At 52.8% G+C, this 15,075-nt stretch overlaps 7 protein-coding genes across 7 annotated transcripts; 2 read left to right on the top strand and 5 right to left on the bottom strand.

The window, feature by feature from the left end:
- Positions 1–320: 320 nt before the first annotated feature.
- Positions 321–3,711, bottom strand: BJY04DRAFT_230694 (amino acid permease-domain-containing protein; the record flags this gene model as incomplete). The annotated part of the gene is made up of 8 exons (XM_073719348.1): positions 321–1,422; positions 1,550–1,697; positions 1,888–1,892; positions 2,073–2,480; positions 2,535–2,618; positions 2,681–3,064; positions 3,138–3,392; positions 3,446–3,711. The coding sequence occupies 8 exons, from the start codon at positions 3,709–3,711 to the stop codon at positions 321–323; spliced, it is 2,652 nt and encodes an 883-aa protein (XP_073567207.1).
- A 528-nt stretch (positions 3,712–4,239) lies between these two features.
- On the bottom strand, positions 4,240–6,088 carry BJY04DRAFT_222142 (Zn(II)2Cys6 transcription factor; the record flags this gene model as incomplete). The annotated part of the gene is made up of 3 exons (XM_073717311.1): positions 4,240–5,172; positions 5,223–5,994; positions 6,048–6,088. 3 exons carry the CDS (start codon positions 6,086–6,088, stop codon positions 4,240–4,242), a joined length of 1,746 nt encoding a protein of 581 aa, XP_073567208.1.
- Positions 6,089–6,372: 284 nt separating this feature from the next.
- Positions 6,373–7,880, top strand: BJY04DRAFT_230700 (agmatinase; the record flags this gene model as incomplete). The annotated part of the gene is made up of 4 exons (XM_073719350.1): positions 6,373–6,460; positions 6,516–6,601; positions 6,656–7,373; positions 7,441–7,880. 4 exons carry the CDS (start codon positions 6,373–6,375, stop codon positions 7,704–7,706), a joined length of 1,158 nt encoding a protein of 385 aa, XP_073567209.1. The 3' UTR covers positions 7,707–7,880.
- Positions 7,881–8,765: 885 nt separating this feature from the next.
- Positions 8,766–9,776, top strand: BJY04DRAFT_222144 (RTA1 domain-containing protein; the record flags this gene model as incomplete). Its single annotated transcript, XM_073717312.1, has 3 exons — positions 8,766–8,913; positions 8,973–9,221; positions 9,307–9,776. The coding sequence occupies 3 exons, from the start codon at positions 8,766–8,768 to the stop codon at positions 9,774–9,776; spliced, it is 867 nt and encodes a 288-aa protein (XP_073567210.1).
- Positions 9,777–10,195: 419 nt separating this feature from the next.
- BJY04DRAFT_222145 (uncharacterized protein) lies at positions 10,196–10,678 on the bottom strand (the record flags this gene model as incomplete). Its single annotated transcript, XM_073717313.1, has 2 exons — positions 10,196–10,420; positions 10,514–10,678. 2 exons carry the CDS (start codon positions 10,676–10,678, stop codon positions 10,196–10,198), a joined length of 390 nt encoding a protein of 129 aa, XP_073567211.1.
- A 487-nt stretch (positions 10,679–11,165) lies between these two features.
- BJY04DRAFT_128669 (Zn(II)2Cys6 transcription factor domain-containing protein) lies at positions 11,166–12,650 on the bottom strand. Its single transcript, XM_073708449.1, has 2 exons — positions 12,422–12,650; positions 11,166–12,370 (listed from the first exon to the last, which is right to left on the bottom strand). Exons 1-2 carry the CDS (start codon positions 12,488–12,490, stop codon positions 11,222–11,224), a joined length of 1,218 nt encoding a protein of 405 aa, XP_073567212.1. The 5' UTR covers positions 12,491–12,650; the 3' UTR covers positions 11,166–11,221.
- A 140-nt stretch (positions 12,651–12,790) lies between these two features.
- BJY04DRAFT_230704 (amidase signature domain-containing protein) lies at positions 12,791–14,912 on the bottom strand (the record flags this gene model as incomplete). Its single annotated transcript, XM_073719351.1, has 4 exons — positions 12,791–12,993; positions 13,051–13,127; positions 13,183–14,557; positions 14,617–14,912. Coding segments are annotated over 4 exons (1,939 nt in total), but the record flags the coding sequence as incomplete, so codon positions are not given.
- Positions 14,913–15,075: the final 163 nt, after the last annotated feature.

Here is a 15,075-nt window from a genome sequence, read left to right on the forward strand (position 1 = left end):
ATCTCAGACACAAATCTCAGGCTCCCTAGCCGAGCACCACCTCCCTAGCCGCCTTATTGCTTCACAAACCGCACCCAACAAACATGCTCTTCTACCCGCGGAAACGTCTCATCATAGAAGACTTCATACCTCGCCGTTACGCCCGGTGAAACACCCCGGAACCCAGGCGCGATTTCCGTCTTGTATGTCCCATACACACTCGCCAGCAGCGTGGTCATCTCCGCCATGGCCAGACTACAGTAAATCCCACGAATTAGCCAGCCTCATTACTATAGTTACAGCGCCGCGCAAAAGCATAAAATGGATAAGTATGAATAAACTCACTGCATCCCAATGCACATCCTCCCGCCACTCGAAAAAGCCCAGAAACCCCGTTTCATCGCAGCGAGTTCCTCCACAGACCCGGTCATCCATCGGTCTGGGTTAAAGCGCAGGGGATCCGCAAATACCGCGCTGTTGCGGTGCAGCGTGTACGGGCTGATACTCACCACTGTGCCGCGGGGGATTCGATACCCGTCGATCACCTGGTCTGTGTCTGCGACCCGGGGCTCTGTGCCTGGGAGCGGGGCGAATAGGCGTAAGGTCTCTTTGAGCACGGCGTCGAGGTAGGGGAGTTTATCGGCGATGAGGGCATTGATGATTTTGTTGTCGCTGTTGTCGCTGTTGTTGTTGTTGTTGTTGTTGTCGTCGTCTAGCGAGAGCGAGCGGATTTCAGCGCGCAGTTTTTCCTGGAAGGGGTGGTTTTCGGCCTGTGACAGGGCGAAGATCGCCCACATCAGTGTGTCGCTTGTTGTGTCGATTCCGGCGAGGAGGTGGTCGGCGCATTCTGCGGCGACGTCGAGGTGGTCCATACTCGTGGACCCTCCACCTCCTCCCTTGTGGGTTTCCGAGCGGGTTGCTGTAAGGAGGCGCTCGGCGATGGACTCGTTAGCAACAGCAGCAGTATCAACGGGATCAGTCCCCGGCGAAGATACAGACTGGTGAGTCTGCTCTACGGCATCGAGTGCATGCGCGCGGATTTCAGAGTATGTCGCTGGTTTAGACATGGGAAGGAGGTTTAACGACACGAGGATATCCTCGAGAATCCCAGTCCGCGAGTACATCCAGTTCGTCAGCGTGGGAAAGTGGACTGTAAACCAGGAGAGCCTCCGGCGGGCGGGGTCGAGGATATCATTCAGCAATGCCCGGTGTCTGGTTGAAGTCAAGGCCCCCGTTGCACCCTGGGTACCCCGCCCGTAGAGGAACCTAGTGATTGTATCGAGGGAGAAGTAGTGCAAGGACGCAAAAATCTCCAAACAGCCGCTTTTGTCTGCTTCTCGTTCGATGAGAGCCATGAATTGCTGCACTTTTTCCTCGACCATGCGGGCGTTGCGTGGGGAGAGGATCGAGGTTTTGGAGTATGCGTGGTTAAGAAGCCTCTTCCTATCTGTGTGGTGTTAGCTGAGCAAGCTATGTAGGTATATAGGAAAAGTAGATACCCCGATGCTCCTTCGACGAAGCAAAACTAAACATGACCTGCCGGCCGTACGCATCGAACATGCGATAGAACGAGTCGCGCTGGAAAACCGTGCCCGCCCCGTAGATCGTCCGCAACGCGGACAGGGTGTTGAATGAGACTTCGGTCGGTCCAATACGGACGGCACCACCGTATTTCTCATGTACAGTGAGTAGGCACCGGGTGCGTGTTCCTTGGTAGTCTTCATAGGCGAGACGTCATTTTGTCGTCGCAAATGATTTGGGGCCTGGGATGTGGGCGAGGGGGGTGCGGAAGAGGGTTGCGTGTATTCTGGTAATGAGGTAGAAAACGGTGAGGAAGACGGCCAGGGTTGCCGACTTGATGGTGAGGCTGTCCATGACTTGCTACTGTGTGAGAGTTAGGGGTGATACTGATGCTGATGTATTATAGTTCTCTAAGGGCACTGAATATCTCCAAATCCCCACCCAGCATTAAATGGCAACCGTCAGCGAGCTGATAAGCACACAATAGTCACGATAAAGAACAGCCCTACTTCTAACGTAAATCTAATACCCATCTTTACATCGGCACGACCTTCAACAAGACCCTCTCAAACCTCCCCACCGGCTCCGCATCCTCCACCAATTTCTCATGCGCCTCAATCTCACTCCTCGCCCCCCCCAGCCCCAAATCCACCTCCGTAGGCTTCATATACCGCGTCTTCTTAACAACCTTCCACCCCACAAACATCACCACGTAAAATGCTAGCATCGCATAATCGAGGAAGAAATACCGCACGCTCCAGTTATTCGGCATGTCCACGAAGAGATCGAACCCGAGTAGGAGTGTAAGCAGTGCAGTGCTTGTGACGGCGATGTACGAGGTGTATGGTTGGAATCGGCCCTTGTAGGGGAGCGTGTTGCGGTCGATTCCTTGGGCGCGTAGGGCGCGGTAGAAGTGGATGTAGGTTAAGCTGACGGAGAAGTGGTTGAGCAGTTGGTTTGCGGTTATTAGGGTGATCAGGCTGTCATAATTACTTAGATTATTGGTTTAGGGTGTGTTTGAGAGATGCACTTACTAGTTCATCACTTTGGCTGAGCTCTCTGAAACCTGCAGTAACCCAAGCAGACAAACAGACAACGAGACGAAGAGAGCCCGGATGCTAATAATATCACCTGTCAGTTCTTCAGCTGAACCTGAGAAAGATGGAAAGAGGCAACCCACGGAATCCCATTCCTCGTAACATACGCCAAGACCCTCGGCGCCTTACCATCAACCGCCATACCATACAGCGTCCGCGTCGCCGAAAACAGCAACGCATTGCCAGCACTCACCAGCGAGATCATAATCCCTGCATTCACCACGCTCCCTAGCCCCGCAATCCCCAATCGCTGCATGGAGATGACGTACGGAGACGCCGCACCAGTCGAGACACCTTCGCCCAACAGATGTGCGAGCGTGGCGTCGTCGTATGGGATGACTATGCCGATGCACAGCGCGCCGCCGATGAAGAAGAGGAGCACGCGGACGAGGAAGGTTTTGTAGGCCCGGCGGATCACCGCGCGCGGGTTTTTGGTTTCGGCCGCGACCATGCTGAGGTATTCGGGGCTATGGACATGTATAATTATGAGCAAGCGTCACGTTTTGATAGTATTCTGGGTAGGTGATGGAATGGACTCACCCGCAAATCGTGAACCCGGCTTGCACCATCGCTGCGACAACGCCGCAGAAACCCCCGCTCGGCCCGCTAACGAGGTGCTCAGCAAAAGCGCCAGGGTGGTTCCAGTACCTGAATCCATAGGTATCATGCTGTGGGTTTCCCCCAACCATGGTGATGAAGGTGTAGAATGTGAGGCCGAGGGCGAGCAGGACCTTGAAGATTCCAATGTAGAACTCTGCGGCGCCGAACCAGCTCACGGAGATGACGTTGAGGATGCTGGTTGGACAGTTAGTGTGGTTATTGTTTGTGACTGGGCTGTCGAGACAAACAGGTATATGACCATCATGATGACTACCACGGCAGCGGCGGGCATCACGTCCGTCCAGTATCCGATCATCAAGCTGAGTGCGACGATCTCGAATGGGACGAGGAGGGCCCTGCGTAGACAGCGAGTTAGTGTAAGAATCCTTTGTAATTTCAGGTCCACGGACATGTTCAGGAAGTAGTTCCAGCCCATGGCGAAGCCGAGCGCCTCATCCACCCACTTCGAAGCAAAAGTAATGACTGCACTCGGCACGGGCATGAATGTGACCATCTCTCCTGGAGACAGTCAGTATGAATGTGAAACGAAAGGAAGGATGCATCAGCGCCCACCATAACACTCATTAACGCAGAGGATGCATGAGCCCCAGATGGCAAAGCCAAGGAATAGTCCTGCCGGGCCGGCCTTGGGAAGGGCACTTCCAGTGCTCACAAATATATCTGGGGCTAGGTGTCAGTATTTTCTCCACCCTTTCCGTAGTCAGCAACGTACTTGTGCCGATAGCAGCGGAGAGCGCAAAGAGCTGTACTTCTTTGACCCCGAGCTTCCGCTGGAGACGCCCTGGTTCGGAACCGATGGGGTGAGCTGAGCCTTGCTCTTGATCTATGCTGCTGCTGCTGTTGATGTCATGGGTCTTCTCGGGGATAGACATGGTGCCAACAGATAAATCAATGGGTGTAACATCTTCCATAAACTATCCTTGACCATGTACATTTATATACAGAGGTGATAATCATCCTCGCTGACGGTTGCCATTCCTGTTATCAGACCCGAAATTAACCTTATCTGTTATCTCTCTAGTTATCCACCACTCATAACCCTCCTCCCACTCCGCGCCAAAACCGCCATCCACCGCGGGCTCGCCTCCTCCCCCCTTCCCTCCTCCCAAACTTCCTGCACAATATCCCACAGAATCGCAATACTGCCAATACAATACCGCTGCACACCCACCCACCACGTCCTCCACAGGGGCCGTTCACTCGGCTCCGCCTCACACGCAGCAATAAATCCGGGCCAGACAATCGGCGCCATAGCCTTCCAGCCAACTTCGGTGCCGCACGAGGACTTGAGAGCCTCTGCGGCTAGAAGGTTTGTTACGCAGATGCGGTTGTAGTGGTGGAGGCGGCGGAGGAGGAGGAGGGTGTCACGGGGTGGATGGATGTAAGGATTAGTATATCTATTTTGACTGCTAAGCCAGGCTGTTCGAGTGTAGAAGTAGATTACGAGAGATGCGTGGAATGCGAGGATGTGGCAGGTGACGAGGGAGAGGGTTTCGTGGTCGCCTTCTTGGACGGAGGCGAGGGGTTCGTCGGTCATCGACCAGGATGTTAAGGCTTCGTGGAGAGTTGCGATGGTTTGTTCGAGAGAAGTGGGGAGGGAGAGGGTAGGGTGGTGGGTGTTGTGATGGGCGAGGTGTTGCGAGAGGATGATGGTGATGTCCATGTAGCGGGCTAGAGTTGCGGTGATGCCGTACGTGAACTCTAGGTTGTGAGTATCGGTGTTGAAAGGGGAGGTTTCTAGCAGATGGTCAAATGAGGCTTCATCCGTCCACGGTTTCGGCGGAAGGTATGGATCTGTTGAGCGGGAGAGCGTGCTCATGAACGCGGAGATCGTTAGGAGCTGCCCAGTTCGCGAGGAACCTAGGGTCTCGCCCTTGTCTATCTGTAATATGGATTGCAGCTTCTGACAGCCGTCAAGGTGAATCCAGAAATCAGTCATGCTGCCTTCCATCAGCTGGTCCGTTGTTAGTTGATGTTTTCCTTTCCTTCAGGTGCTGCTCTTACATCAATTGAGGCCATCGACAGCATGGCTGACATGGTTGTGTGGGAATCGGCCACCATCTCTAATTCTCCAAGCGATCGCTGAAGTCCTTCGATCGCTTTCAGCCGGTGTATTCGTCCCAGTCTGCAATAGCGTGGCTGACCTGGCCGATGGCGATGCATATGAAAGGCCGAAACCGCCAGCAGGGCGTGAAACAATGCCGTGCCTGCCTGCGAGGGTGTTCCAGTGGCACCAACAAACAGTCCTGCTGCCACTGCCTCTATTGCCTTTGGGACATACAACGAGCGGTACGGGTTATGCGTGTGGTGCGCTGGCTGTAGAAGATCTGCAACGACGTGGACGTAGTGGTGCATTAACTCTGCCGTGGCCGAGTTGACGTACATCGAGAGTCCCTCGGTGAGCACCACAGCGTGATCCATTTGTAGCAGCGAGTCCGCTTGGGTGTCGTCCGCCTCGCTAGGGTAGTTTATGGTGTATTCCTCCTGCGCTCGATCCACGGTGAATGCCGAAAAAGCACCGGCGGTCCCAGCGCCAACTCCATCTACGATCTCCTCTAGCTCATCGAGCATCCGATCGATCTCATCTAGATCAATGCGTGCAGGTAAGTGCGGGTCCTGTATTAGCATGGCCTTTCGCTTGACGGCGCATGGCCGCTCAGAGTCCTCGTCCATCCAGTACAGATCGACATCGTACCCCTCACATGTCTCCCCGCACCGGCGGCATCGGGGCCGATAATTATCGCACTTGACCTTGCGTCGACGGCAGGTCCAGCAGCTAGAGCTGTTAGTAATGGAAATTGACAATGCAGGGATCGGGGCGGAGAATACCCAGCGAATGTTTTAGTTTTGGTGACTCTGCGGGGCGGCATTGTTGGTCTGGAGGAGAAGTAGAGTAGCCGTCAGCGAGAAAGAGGCTCAGTGGCGCTTGATAAGAGGCTCATAAATATTTTACCCCAACGCTAGAGAGATACGAGCAAAGATAAGCCTAATGGAAGGAGTCAGCGAGCGGCTGCTAACTAGTGTGTGGGGATTTATGGTCCGATACCGTTGGAGTAACGATATTAGTGAATCTTAACAAATAATGTATATATAATAGACAGTAGTATTATGATCTTCATCTCGCAAAGTCTTCCTTGTTCATTTAGCATCCACCATGAAGGTCTACACCCCATTACTCCTGGCCCTGGGCCAAACTGCCTACACTTTGAACGTCGGGCCTGACTACCATCATGCAATTGAAGGTCATTACACCTACCAATTTCTACAATGAAAAAAAAAGATTACTCACCCCTCTAGATCTCGACAAAGACCTCCCTTTCTCCCAACCCGTCACCTTCGCCCATCTAGAATGGCAGCGTTGTCTCGCGTCCACACACACCACAGTATGCATGCTCCCCCACACGACCAACCACAATTCTAACAACACACCCAAACAGCCCCTCGACATCGCTATCCTTGGCTTTCCCTACGACACCAGCGCCTCCTACCGCCCCGGCGCCCGTTTCGGACCCCGTGGCATCCGCGCAGGCTCGTCCCGCGAAAAAAAGGGCCGCAGCTACAACACCGTCTACGGCGTTGACCCTTTCGAAGAAGACCTCACCATCGTCGACTGCGGCGACATCCCCGTCACCCCCTTCGACGCAGCCCACGCCTTCAAGCAGATGGAGCAGGGGTACAGACAAGTCCTGCACCACGGGACGCCAGGCAACAGCACAAAGCAAGCGGAAGCGGGAGGGTGGACACACCCGCGCATCATAAGCTTAGGCGGAGACCACTCAATCGTCCTGCCTATCCTGCGCTCGCTCAAGGCAGTCTACGGGCCCATCTCGGTCATCCATCTCGACTCACATCTGGACACGTGGGATCCGTATGAGGGATACACGGGGATTGCGTCGGAGCAGAGCGCCATCACGCACGGGACCTTTTTTTGGCATGCGGCGCGCGAGGGGTGTATTAATAAGGGGGCGAGTGTGCATGGCGGGTTGCGGACGAAACTGTTCGGCCCCAAGGATTATGAGATTGATGAGACGGTTGTGGGGTTTCATCGCATAGAGGCGCATGAGATAGATGTTATTGGCGTGGAGGGGATTATCAAGCGGACTGTTGATGTTGTTGGTTATGAGAACCCGGTGTATCTCTCGATTGATATTGATGGTGCGTTGCGTATGCTTCTTTTTATCTCACCATGATATAGGACTGCTGTGCTAACGAGTGTGTATAGTCCTTGATCCGAGTATTGCGCCTGCGACGGGGACGCCCGAGTCTGGCGGGTGGACTACGCGCGAGCTGAAGCGGTATATCAAGGGTCTGGAAGGGCTGAATCTTGTCGGAGCTGATGTCGTCGAGGTGAGTCCGCCGTATGACTCGGCTGCTGAAACGACATCCGTTGCTGCAGCAGATTTGATCATTGATATACTGGCGGCTATGGTTAAGAACAAGAAGGGAATATCGAAGCCTGCAGCTGCGCCGGTGAAGGATGAACTGTGATTGGTCATAAGCAAGCTGTTCCGGCGTTCGGTGAAGTTAAAGCATAAAATGGTGGAAGAAATATTGTGTATATCAACACCATTCAGTTTATGTCCAAGGATATCTCTGCCATAGCCCAGTGTATTCTTGGTGAGGAACATTGAAGTCTGAATGTTGAAATCACTATAAAATTAGACGTTTATTATGAATCATACCACGGCCAAACCTACATCCTCTAGCCTTACAAAGTGTGTCATATCATACTAGCCAAACTAGACATATTAACCCCGGCCGCTCATTCTACCATAGTAATGTGCAGACTTAAAAGTGGGGGGATGAGGTGTTACAGATATATTAATATTAGGCACATGTCTCATACCGCCGATCTTCCTCCATGCCCTCGAGCTCCACGGGCAAGTTCTACATACAACAGTCTCGCACAAATGTTCATGAGCAGTGTAAAAAGGTCTCGGATCCTGGACTCCCCGTTAGTCTCAGGCAGCAGGGTCATCTAGCTCTAACACCCTCAAAATCACCAGGAAGTAATATCCGAGGCCTGTAAAGTTAACCAGAGTCAGTCCGGGGGTAATGGATATCTTAACTAAGCGGAGTTCACGACCCACCGTCAAGCAATCAGCATCGCTCCACCCATGCTCCATAGTCCCAGGCACCCCAATTCTATAAAGAGAGAGTAGCGGGTCTAGTTGATCTTAAAATACCCAGGATCCCTCCAATCCTGCATAAGATCCTTAACCAGAGCCTCCATCTGCCCCCGCTTCCGTGGTGATTTCCTCTGCCTTTCCCTGTTATAGCGAGCCCACTGATGTTCGAACCGTTTCATAGTGCTACCGGTTTCAGTTTGTCTGCTGATCTGAAAAGGGTTCTAGTGTAATGGTATGTCTGTGACTCTGTAGACCCCTGAAAGCGTTTTCCAACATGCTCTGTAGGCCCACCACATTCTATAGACCATACTAGCTGCAATTTTGCAATTAATATATAGGCATAGAAAATCGGCCTATTTCAATGTGTATTCCACATATCCCCTGAATCATTACATGTATTGCCCTCCGCATCGTCGCAATGACATACCAACTCTACAACGACAAACCATCCATGCTCCCGGCCATAGTCTTCGGCATCCTCTTCGCGATAACCACACTGGTACACATCTGGCAAGCAATCCGCACTCGCAGCTGGTTTCTAACCCCGATTATCCTCGGCGGACTTTGTATGCTTCAATCCATCCCAGGCCCAAATCAGCTCTAACGAGAATGTCACAAACACCAGTCGAAGTCGCCGGCTACTTCTGTCGCGTCCTCAGCGGAACAGAACGGGACGATTGGACGACAGACCCAGCAGCCGCACAGAGCGTTCTTATCGTCCTAGGGCCCTTGCTCTTCACAGCCTCAATCATCCTATTATTCAACCGCATCGTCCACGCTCTGAAAGCGAGCTCCGTATCTATCATCCGTCCAAACTGGTTAACGAGAATATTCCTCGCTGGCGTGATTGTCTCATTCATCATCCAAGGCGGAGGTACATGCACAAATCTTGAACCTCAAAAATCCAGAGCCCCAAATCAAATAGAACAAAATCAGCTAACCAACTCCTCCTCAAACAGGCGGAATCATGCTCCTCCAATCCGAAGACTCCGAACGCGCCAGCCTGGGTTCGCGAATAATATTCCTCGGCCTCCTCGTCCAGATCCTCTTCCTGCTTCTATACATCATCCCGACCAGCATCTTCCATCGCCGAATGCTAAGAACACCTCTTCACCAGTCGAATACCGAGATCACGATCCCATGGCAGAAATACATGACACTCCTCCACTCTACCGTTGGACTCATTCTCGTCCGGACCGTATTTCGAGCCGTGGAGTTCGGGCAGGGTGCTGATGGCGCGTTGAGGAATAAGGAGGCATTTATATATATATTTGACGGAATCTTGATGCTTGCAGGTTGGATCATATTCAATATCTGGCATCCAGGGATGATGTTCAATGCATGGGGGCGCGCCGTGGCATTTCAGAGGGCAGCGGTAGGGGAGCTGGAGATGGGTGTCGTTGAGAGGGGGAGTGTAGCACGAGGATAAGTCTGATGGTAGGGGTCTCGGGGCAGGAACAAATCACAGGAGTGTATCATGAACATAGAACAAAAGTCAAAATCTATTCTAAACAAGCGCAACAGAGCCCGAACCTTATTCAGTAAGAAAGCCACATAAATAGACAGTCCGCTGCAGAGACGAAGTACCGAGCAAATTGATCTGCCCTTTCTAATGTAAATACCCAAACATTCTATCATTCCTCAATAAACCGACCAAAAGAACAAACCGTACGTCTACATCTGTCATGGCCGGAAGCCTTACTTCCTTGCACCCCCCGGCAAAACCATGTGCTGCTTATAATACCTCCTCTCCTTAATACACACAAAGGAAATATACCCTGTCAAGGGACTGTATCACCAGCGAGATTAGCACCCAAGTATCCCACCAGACCAAGACCAAAGTCAAACTTACCAAAGAACAATAGCAAGAATAATAATAATCGCCCCGAGGGCCTTACTAGACGTACTCGTCGACCCCATCGCGCCCAGGATCGATATAATGAACAGGGCGAACCAGAAGACCGTATCAATGATATTGAGGACAACGTAGACTTTGGTATTCCCCCATCTTTTCAGCTTGTTGACGTGGGTTGTTGTGATCTGGTAGGTCATGAAGACGGCGGATTTGACGCACTGCAATGCGGTAGTGGGAATGTTAGCGAACCCATGTTTCCCTAAAGGGGGTCTTGATGGTAGAGGGAGGGCAAGGCAGGGGAGAGTGCGTACCACGACGATGCCCCATGTGTTTGTTCGGCCGCGGGGGGTTCCGCTGTCTGCGACTCGGGCGATGGCGAGGATGAATGTTATGAGGATTAGAGAGCCGATGACGATATGGAGGCGGAGTTTTGTGCGGGGGATTTCCTCAGGGGAGACATTGAGCTTGCTGAGCATGGTGCAGTGGCGTGTTCAGAGATCTAGAAAAACAAGTAATAGAAGGGTCCTAAGAACGTCTTAGAGAGTACCGTAGTAATGGGTGATATAGATCCTCCCGGTCGAGGAGGGGTGGGTGCTATTTATGTCTTAGTCTACGGCAATGGCAACAATTAACTCCTTCATCACATTCTGCCTATCCACTGGGCATACATAGTTTCCACCGGACCAAGAATCTAAAAATGCAATACTATATGCCCATTGGCTCGTTTAATCACTTCATCGCTTTCGTACCGATTACCCGATTGGGATATCTATACCGTTGCCGGGGCTCTGCGGATCGACGCTGGAGACATAAATTGCCCCCAGGCACCAGCGATGAGCTGAGTGCTACATTGGCTTTCCACACTAAATCGTGATTTTACTATCCCCACAGACGATTGCTCTAAGTGTTACAGAAACAATAGTCAAAACCCCCTGGTGGGTCCTCCAGCAAAGCCAAGATGACGACTGTCATTTTGAGTGACTATCTACTATACACATTCAAACACGACCTTCAAAGCCTCACGTCGACATAGGTGTATAAAACGTATCTTCGCCAAAAACCTCCTCAATCGGCCACGCAATATGCGGTTTCCAGCTTTCGTCCAGCAACCCAACAATATCTCTCAGAACAGAGCGCCCCCAGTACTGCAGGAAACAGTTCCCGCGCGCCAGATGAAGAAACGCACAATAATGAGCATGCACAACGAGCGCAAACGGCTCCTTGTCCTGCAGATACGCAAGATACTCCGGCGAGACTCGGATTGCCCACCCAGCAACAATGGTCATGGAGTTTGGCTGCGCAAAGGCGTGCCCAGAAAGACCGCTCATGGCGGAGATAACATGGGCATAAGTTGCGGCGTCGTGGTCGCCCTGGTGCAGCAGTTCACTATTGAGGCGATCGAGGTGGTCGAGGGACTGTTTCACGTGGTCGGGCACCTCGACGGCGGGAGTACCCGGGGTGAAGAGTGGCGCGAAATTGCTCTGCCGCAGGAAAGAGTATGACTGACTCGTTATCTGCTGCACGCCTCGACAGAGCACGAAGACGTTATTCAAAGCCTCAAGTGATGGGCGATCGACATCTGATACCTCTGTCAAGGCGGCACCAAAGGCATAAGCGACGACCAGGGCGGATAATCCCATCAATGCCCGGGCGTTGTCGGATGTGACGCAGGAAAGGCCCTCGCGCAATGCCTGCAGCGCCTGTCCTTTATGCGCGGTCGCCAATTCGAGCCAAGAAGCTTGATCCTGTGTCGGTTCCGAGAGGGCAAGATGCAATGCCGAGAGGGCGAGGATTCCGTGCATAAGGGAAGGGATTTTGAGGGCTTCTTCGACAAGGTAGATCTGCCAGACTATCCTAGTCTCTGTATCTCGAGAGAAGTACTGACATGTCTCATGCTGCCAGTTAACAAGGAGTTTGAGCTGAGTAATGTCCAGCGCGGGATTCAGAGGTGTCGATGGTTGGGCACCACCAAGGGTATCCAGCAGACGAAATGGTGAACCTGGTATGTAGGATACATCTTCTTTATCCTGCTGACGAGGCCTTCTGCGCCGTCGTGTCCGCTGGACAGGAGGCTCATCCACGGCCCAGATATACGAGGCGTCTGTGACGTACTCGCACGGCTCCTCACGCTGGCTGCAGTTGCCGCAGACAGGTCTGATCTCATCACACTGCGCATGTTGTCAGCTTACTCGCCACTAATCAAGAAGCGAGGAACACACCTTCACCCTCCGCGCCTTGCACGCCTTGCAACCATGGCGCGACTTCTTATGGGTTCGACGCGTGGGCATTGCGGAGACTCGTACTCGTAGGCATCGCAGGGTGTTTTTCTTGCCACCAGAATCTCAATTATGGTTCAACAGTACGGATAAAGGAAACAGAGACCCTTAATCACATGGTTGAAGGTCCAGGCAACCTTATTCTTTGCAGGGTGGTCTTGCATGTCGTGACGCGAAAACCTTGACGCGCCAAGACAGCTTGGAGTGGTTAAGGGTACGAGTACGAGCGGGAGTTGACCAGAGTCAAGCAATTCTAAGCCGTTGATCCAAGCATGCCAATTTCTTCTATTTACATCTATAGCTAACAGACAGGCAACCAAGTTACTAATAATAAGTTGTCCCGTTCGCATACATCGATGAGCCGGTGACGGGTTCCTTGACGATTCCTGCATCCACCAACTCGTTGACCAGGTTGAACATCATGAGGTCACACCCGTGGGGTGCGATAAAGTCGATCGCGACGGGGAGGTACTCTTCCTGCAGCGTGATCGTCGAGTTGTATCGAGCCTCGCCGACTACATTCGTGGTTAGTTACGGTCGCATCCTTTGTTATCAGAGACAGAAGTGTTTACCTGGAACAACCATATCAGGAACACCGGCTATGTTTCCGATGCGAGAGGTGCCGAATCCAGCTGGAATGCCAGGCATGCTATGACAAACCTAGTTAGACGATAACTCTCAAAAGACTGCAAGAGAGCACTTACTCGCGGTACACATTCCGGTAAGTTGGCGTCGCTGCCGCACCGACATACAGGATCAGACTGTCAGAGCAGGTCTCCTCATCGAATACCTGAACTGTGCTGTTCCACCATGCCGTGAAAATATCCTTCTTCTCGAGCTCTGCATCCAGCTGCGACATCGGGTAGGACATCCCCCAACTCCAGCGGGAGAGAGGAACGGGGTCAATGAACGGTCTGCGACCACCATTTGCGGCGGCATAGTCCTTATAGAACTGCTCACCAACCATAGGGAACTGCTGCTGCGTAATGAGGATTGGGTACGTCAGATTGAGCAAAGTATTCAGCGTCTCGTTCGCCGACACGGCGGATGGCTTCGTGCTCTCCCACAGAGCATTATAGTCAAGAGCCGACACATTACCGCCGATGAAATCCGACAGCTTCTTCACAAAGTCCAGCACAATTCCATCTGCTTCCGTCTCCGCAGTCTCCGGAAACCCAAGCGTCTTGATGCTCTTCGGGTACTTGGTATACGACTTCAAGCCCGCCCCCGCATAGAGCACCTCCGAAGCAGCCTGCCAGAGCTTCGCATCCCTCGTCAAAAACCCGGCAGTATCAAGCACCGGCGACATGGGCATTGCGCCATCCAGCGACACCAAATCCCACGACGGCCGATTCCCAAAACACCCGTTCACCTGTGACGGATTCCGAATCGAACCGCCCGTATCACTGCCAATCGCGATATCCAACCACGGATACGCACCAATCCCGGACCCCGGACCGGAAGAAGACGAGCTCGGATCCTGGTATCCATCGCCACGCGCATTGAAAGGGGAATGATAGTCAACCCAATCAGCCGTGGCAGTCTCGCCGTTCGCAAACTGGCTTGTCTTCATCTTGCCGACGATGATCGCGCCCGCGTCAATTAGCGACTGGATTGCCGGACCAGTGGCGTTAGCCGGTGGGTAGAGGTCGTAGTAAGCGCGGTTTCCGCAGCCGGTCTTGACGCCCTTGATGTCGAAGAGGTCTTTGACGCCGAGACGGACGCCCGCGAGAGGCTTCTCCGCTGTTTTTGTGTAGTAGAGACGGGACGGGACGCCGATTGTTACGGAGTGGTAACCTTGGAGGTTGGCGGAGAGGACATCGTAGTAGCCGTCGCCGGTTGCAATGAGACCGTCTGTGAAGGAGCCCATCACGTCGGAGTACAGCAGGTACGCTTCGTAGACGTCGCCGGTTTTAGAGTCTAGGAAGTATGGCCCGGGAGGGATGTCTTTGGTGCATTTTACTGCGTTCTTTGAGCCGAATGGGGCGGCATGGCCGAGCAGCTGGCTGTTCCAGAGTGAGGGAAGTGAGAAGTCTAAGGTTGGTTTCTTGTGGGTGCCGTTGTAGGTCACGTAAATGTCTGAACTCATTAGCTACACGACGTGTGTTGGAGAATAAATAGGTAGGGATCTGTCATACTCTGCAAGAATCCCTTGGTAAAAACATCATCGAGACTCTCATACCCATCCACCAGAGTCTCGATATCAGAGGTAGTCAACCTCGCCGAATCACTCTGCAGGACAGTAAGAGGCACCAGCCCATCATCACCCTTCAGCAATCCACTCCTCAACGAAATCGTCGCCACACTCTCCGGAGGAACAAAATAAGTATTTTCTCCCACCGCGATCGTTTGACCCTTGGAAGAGACGACAGCAACCGCCCCGGAGATCAGGGCCAGGCCCGCAGCCAGCGTGCACGAGGCAAAAGAACGCATTGCTTTTTCTGCACGCAAGTGACAACGTCGGACCCGTACCTGACGATCCTACCATTTTATAGGCGTCTCCTTATCTAGCGATCGGCAAACTCAGGAGAGCCGAGCTATCCACCGATGACGGAGTGATAAGCACTCAGGCGCGCCGCAGCGCGCAGCGCTAGCGG

Source organism: Aspergillus karnatakaensis (genome assembly GCF_047715665.1).
Source record: "Aspergillus karnatakaensis strain CBS 102800 unplaced genomic scaffold BJY04scaffold_56, whole genome shotgun sequence".
In the NCBI taxonomy this organism is placed as follows: Eukaryota; Fungi; Ascomycota; class Eurotiomycetes; order Eurotiales; family Aspergillaceae; genus Aspergillus; species Aspergillus karnatakaensis.

Coding starts and splice junctions, on each gene's coding strand:
- BJY04DRAFT_128669 (XM_073708449.1), bottom strand. CDS start 12,490: ATGCCCACGCGTCGAACCCATAAGAAGTCGCGCCATGGTTGCAAGGCG. Junction 12,371..12,421: donor GCAAGGCGCGGAGGGTGAAG/GTGTGTTCCTCG, acceptor CAACATGCGCAG/TGTGATGAGATCAGACCTGT.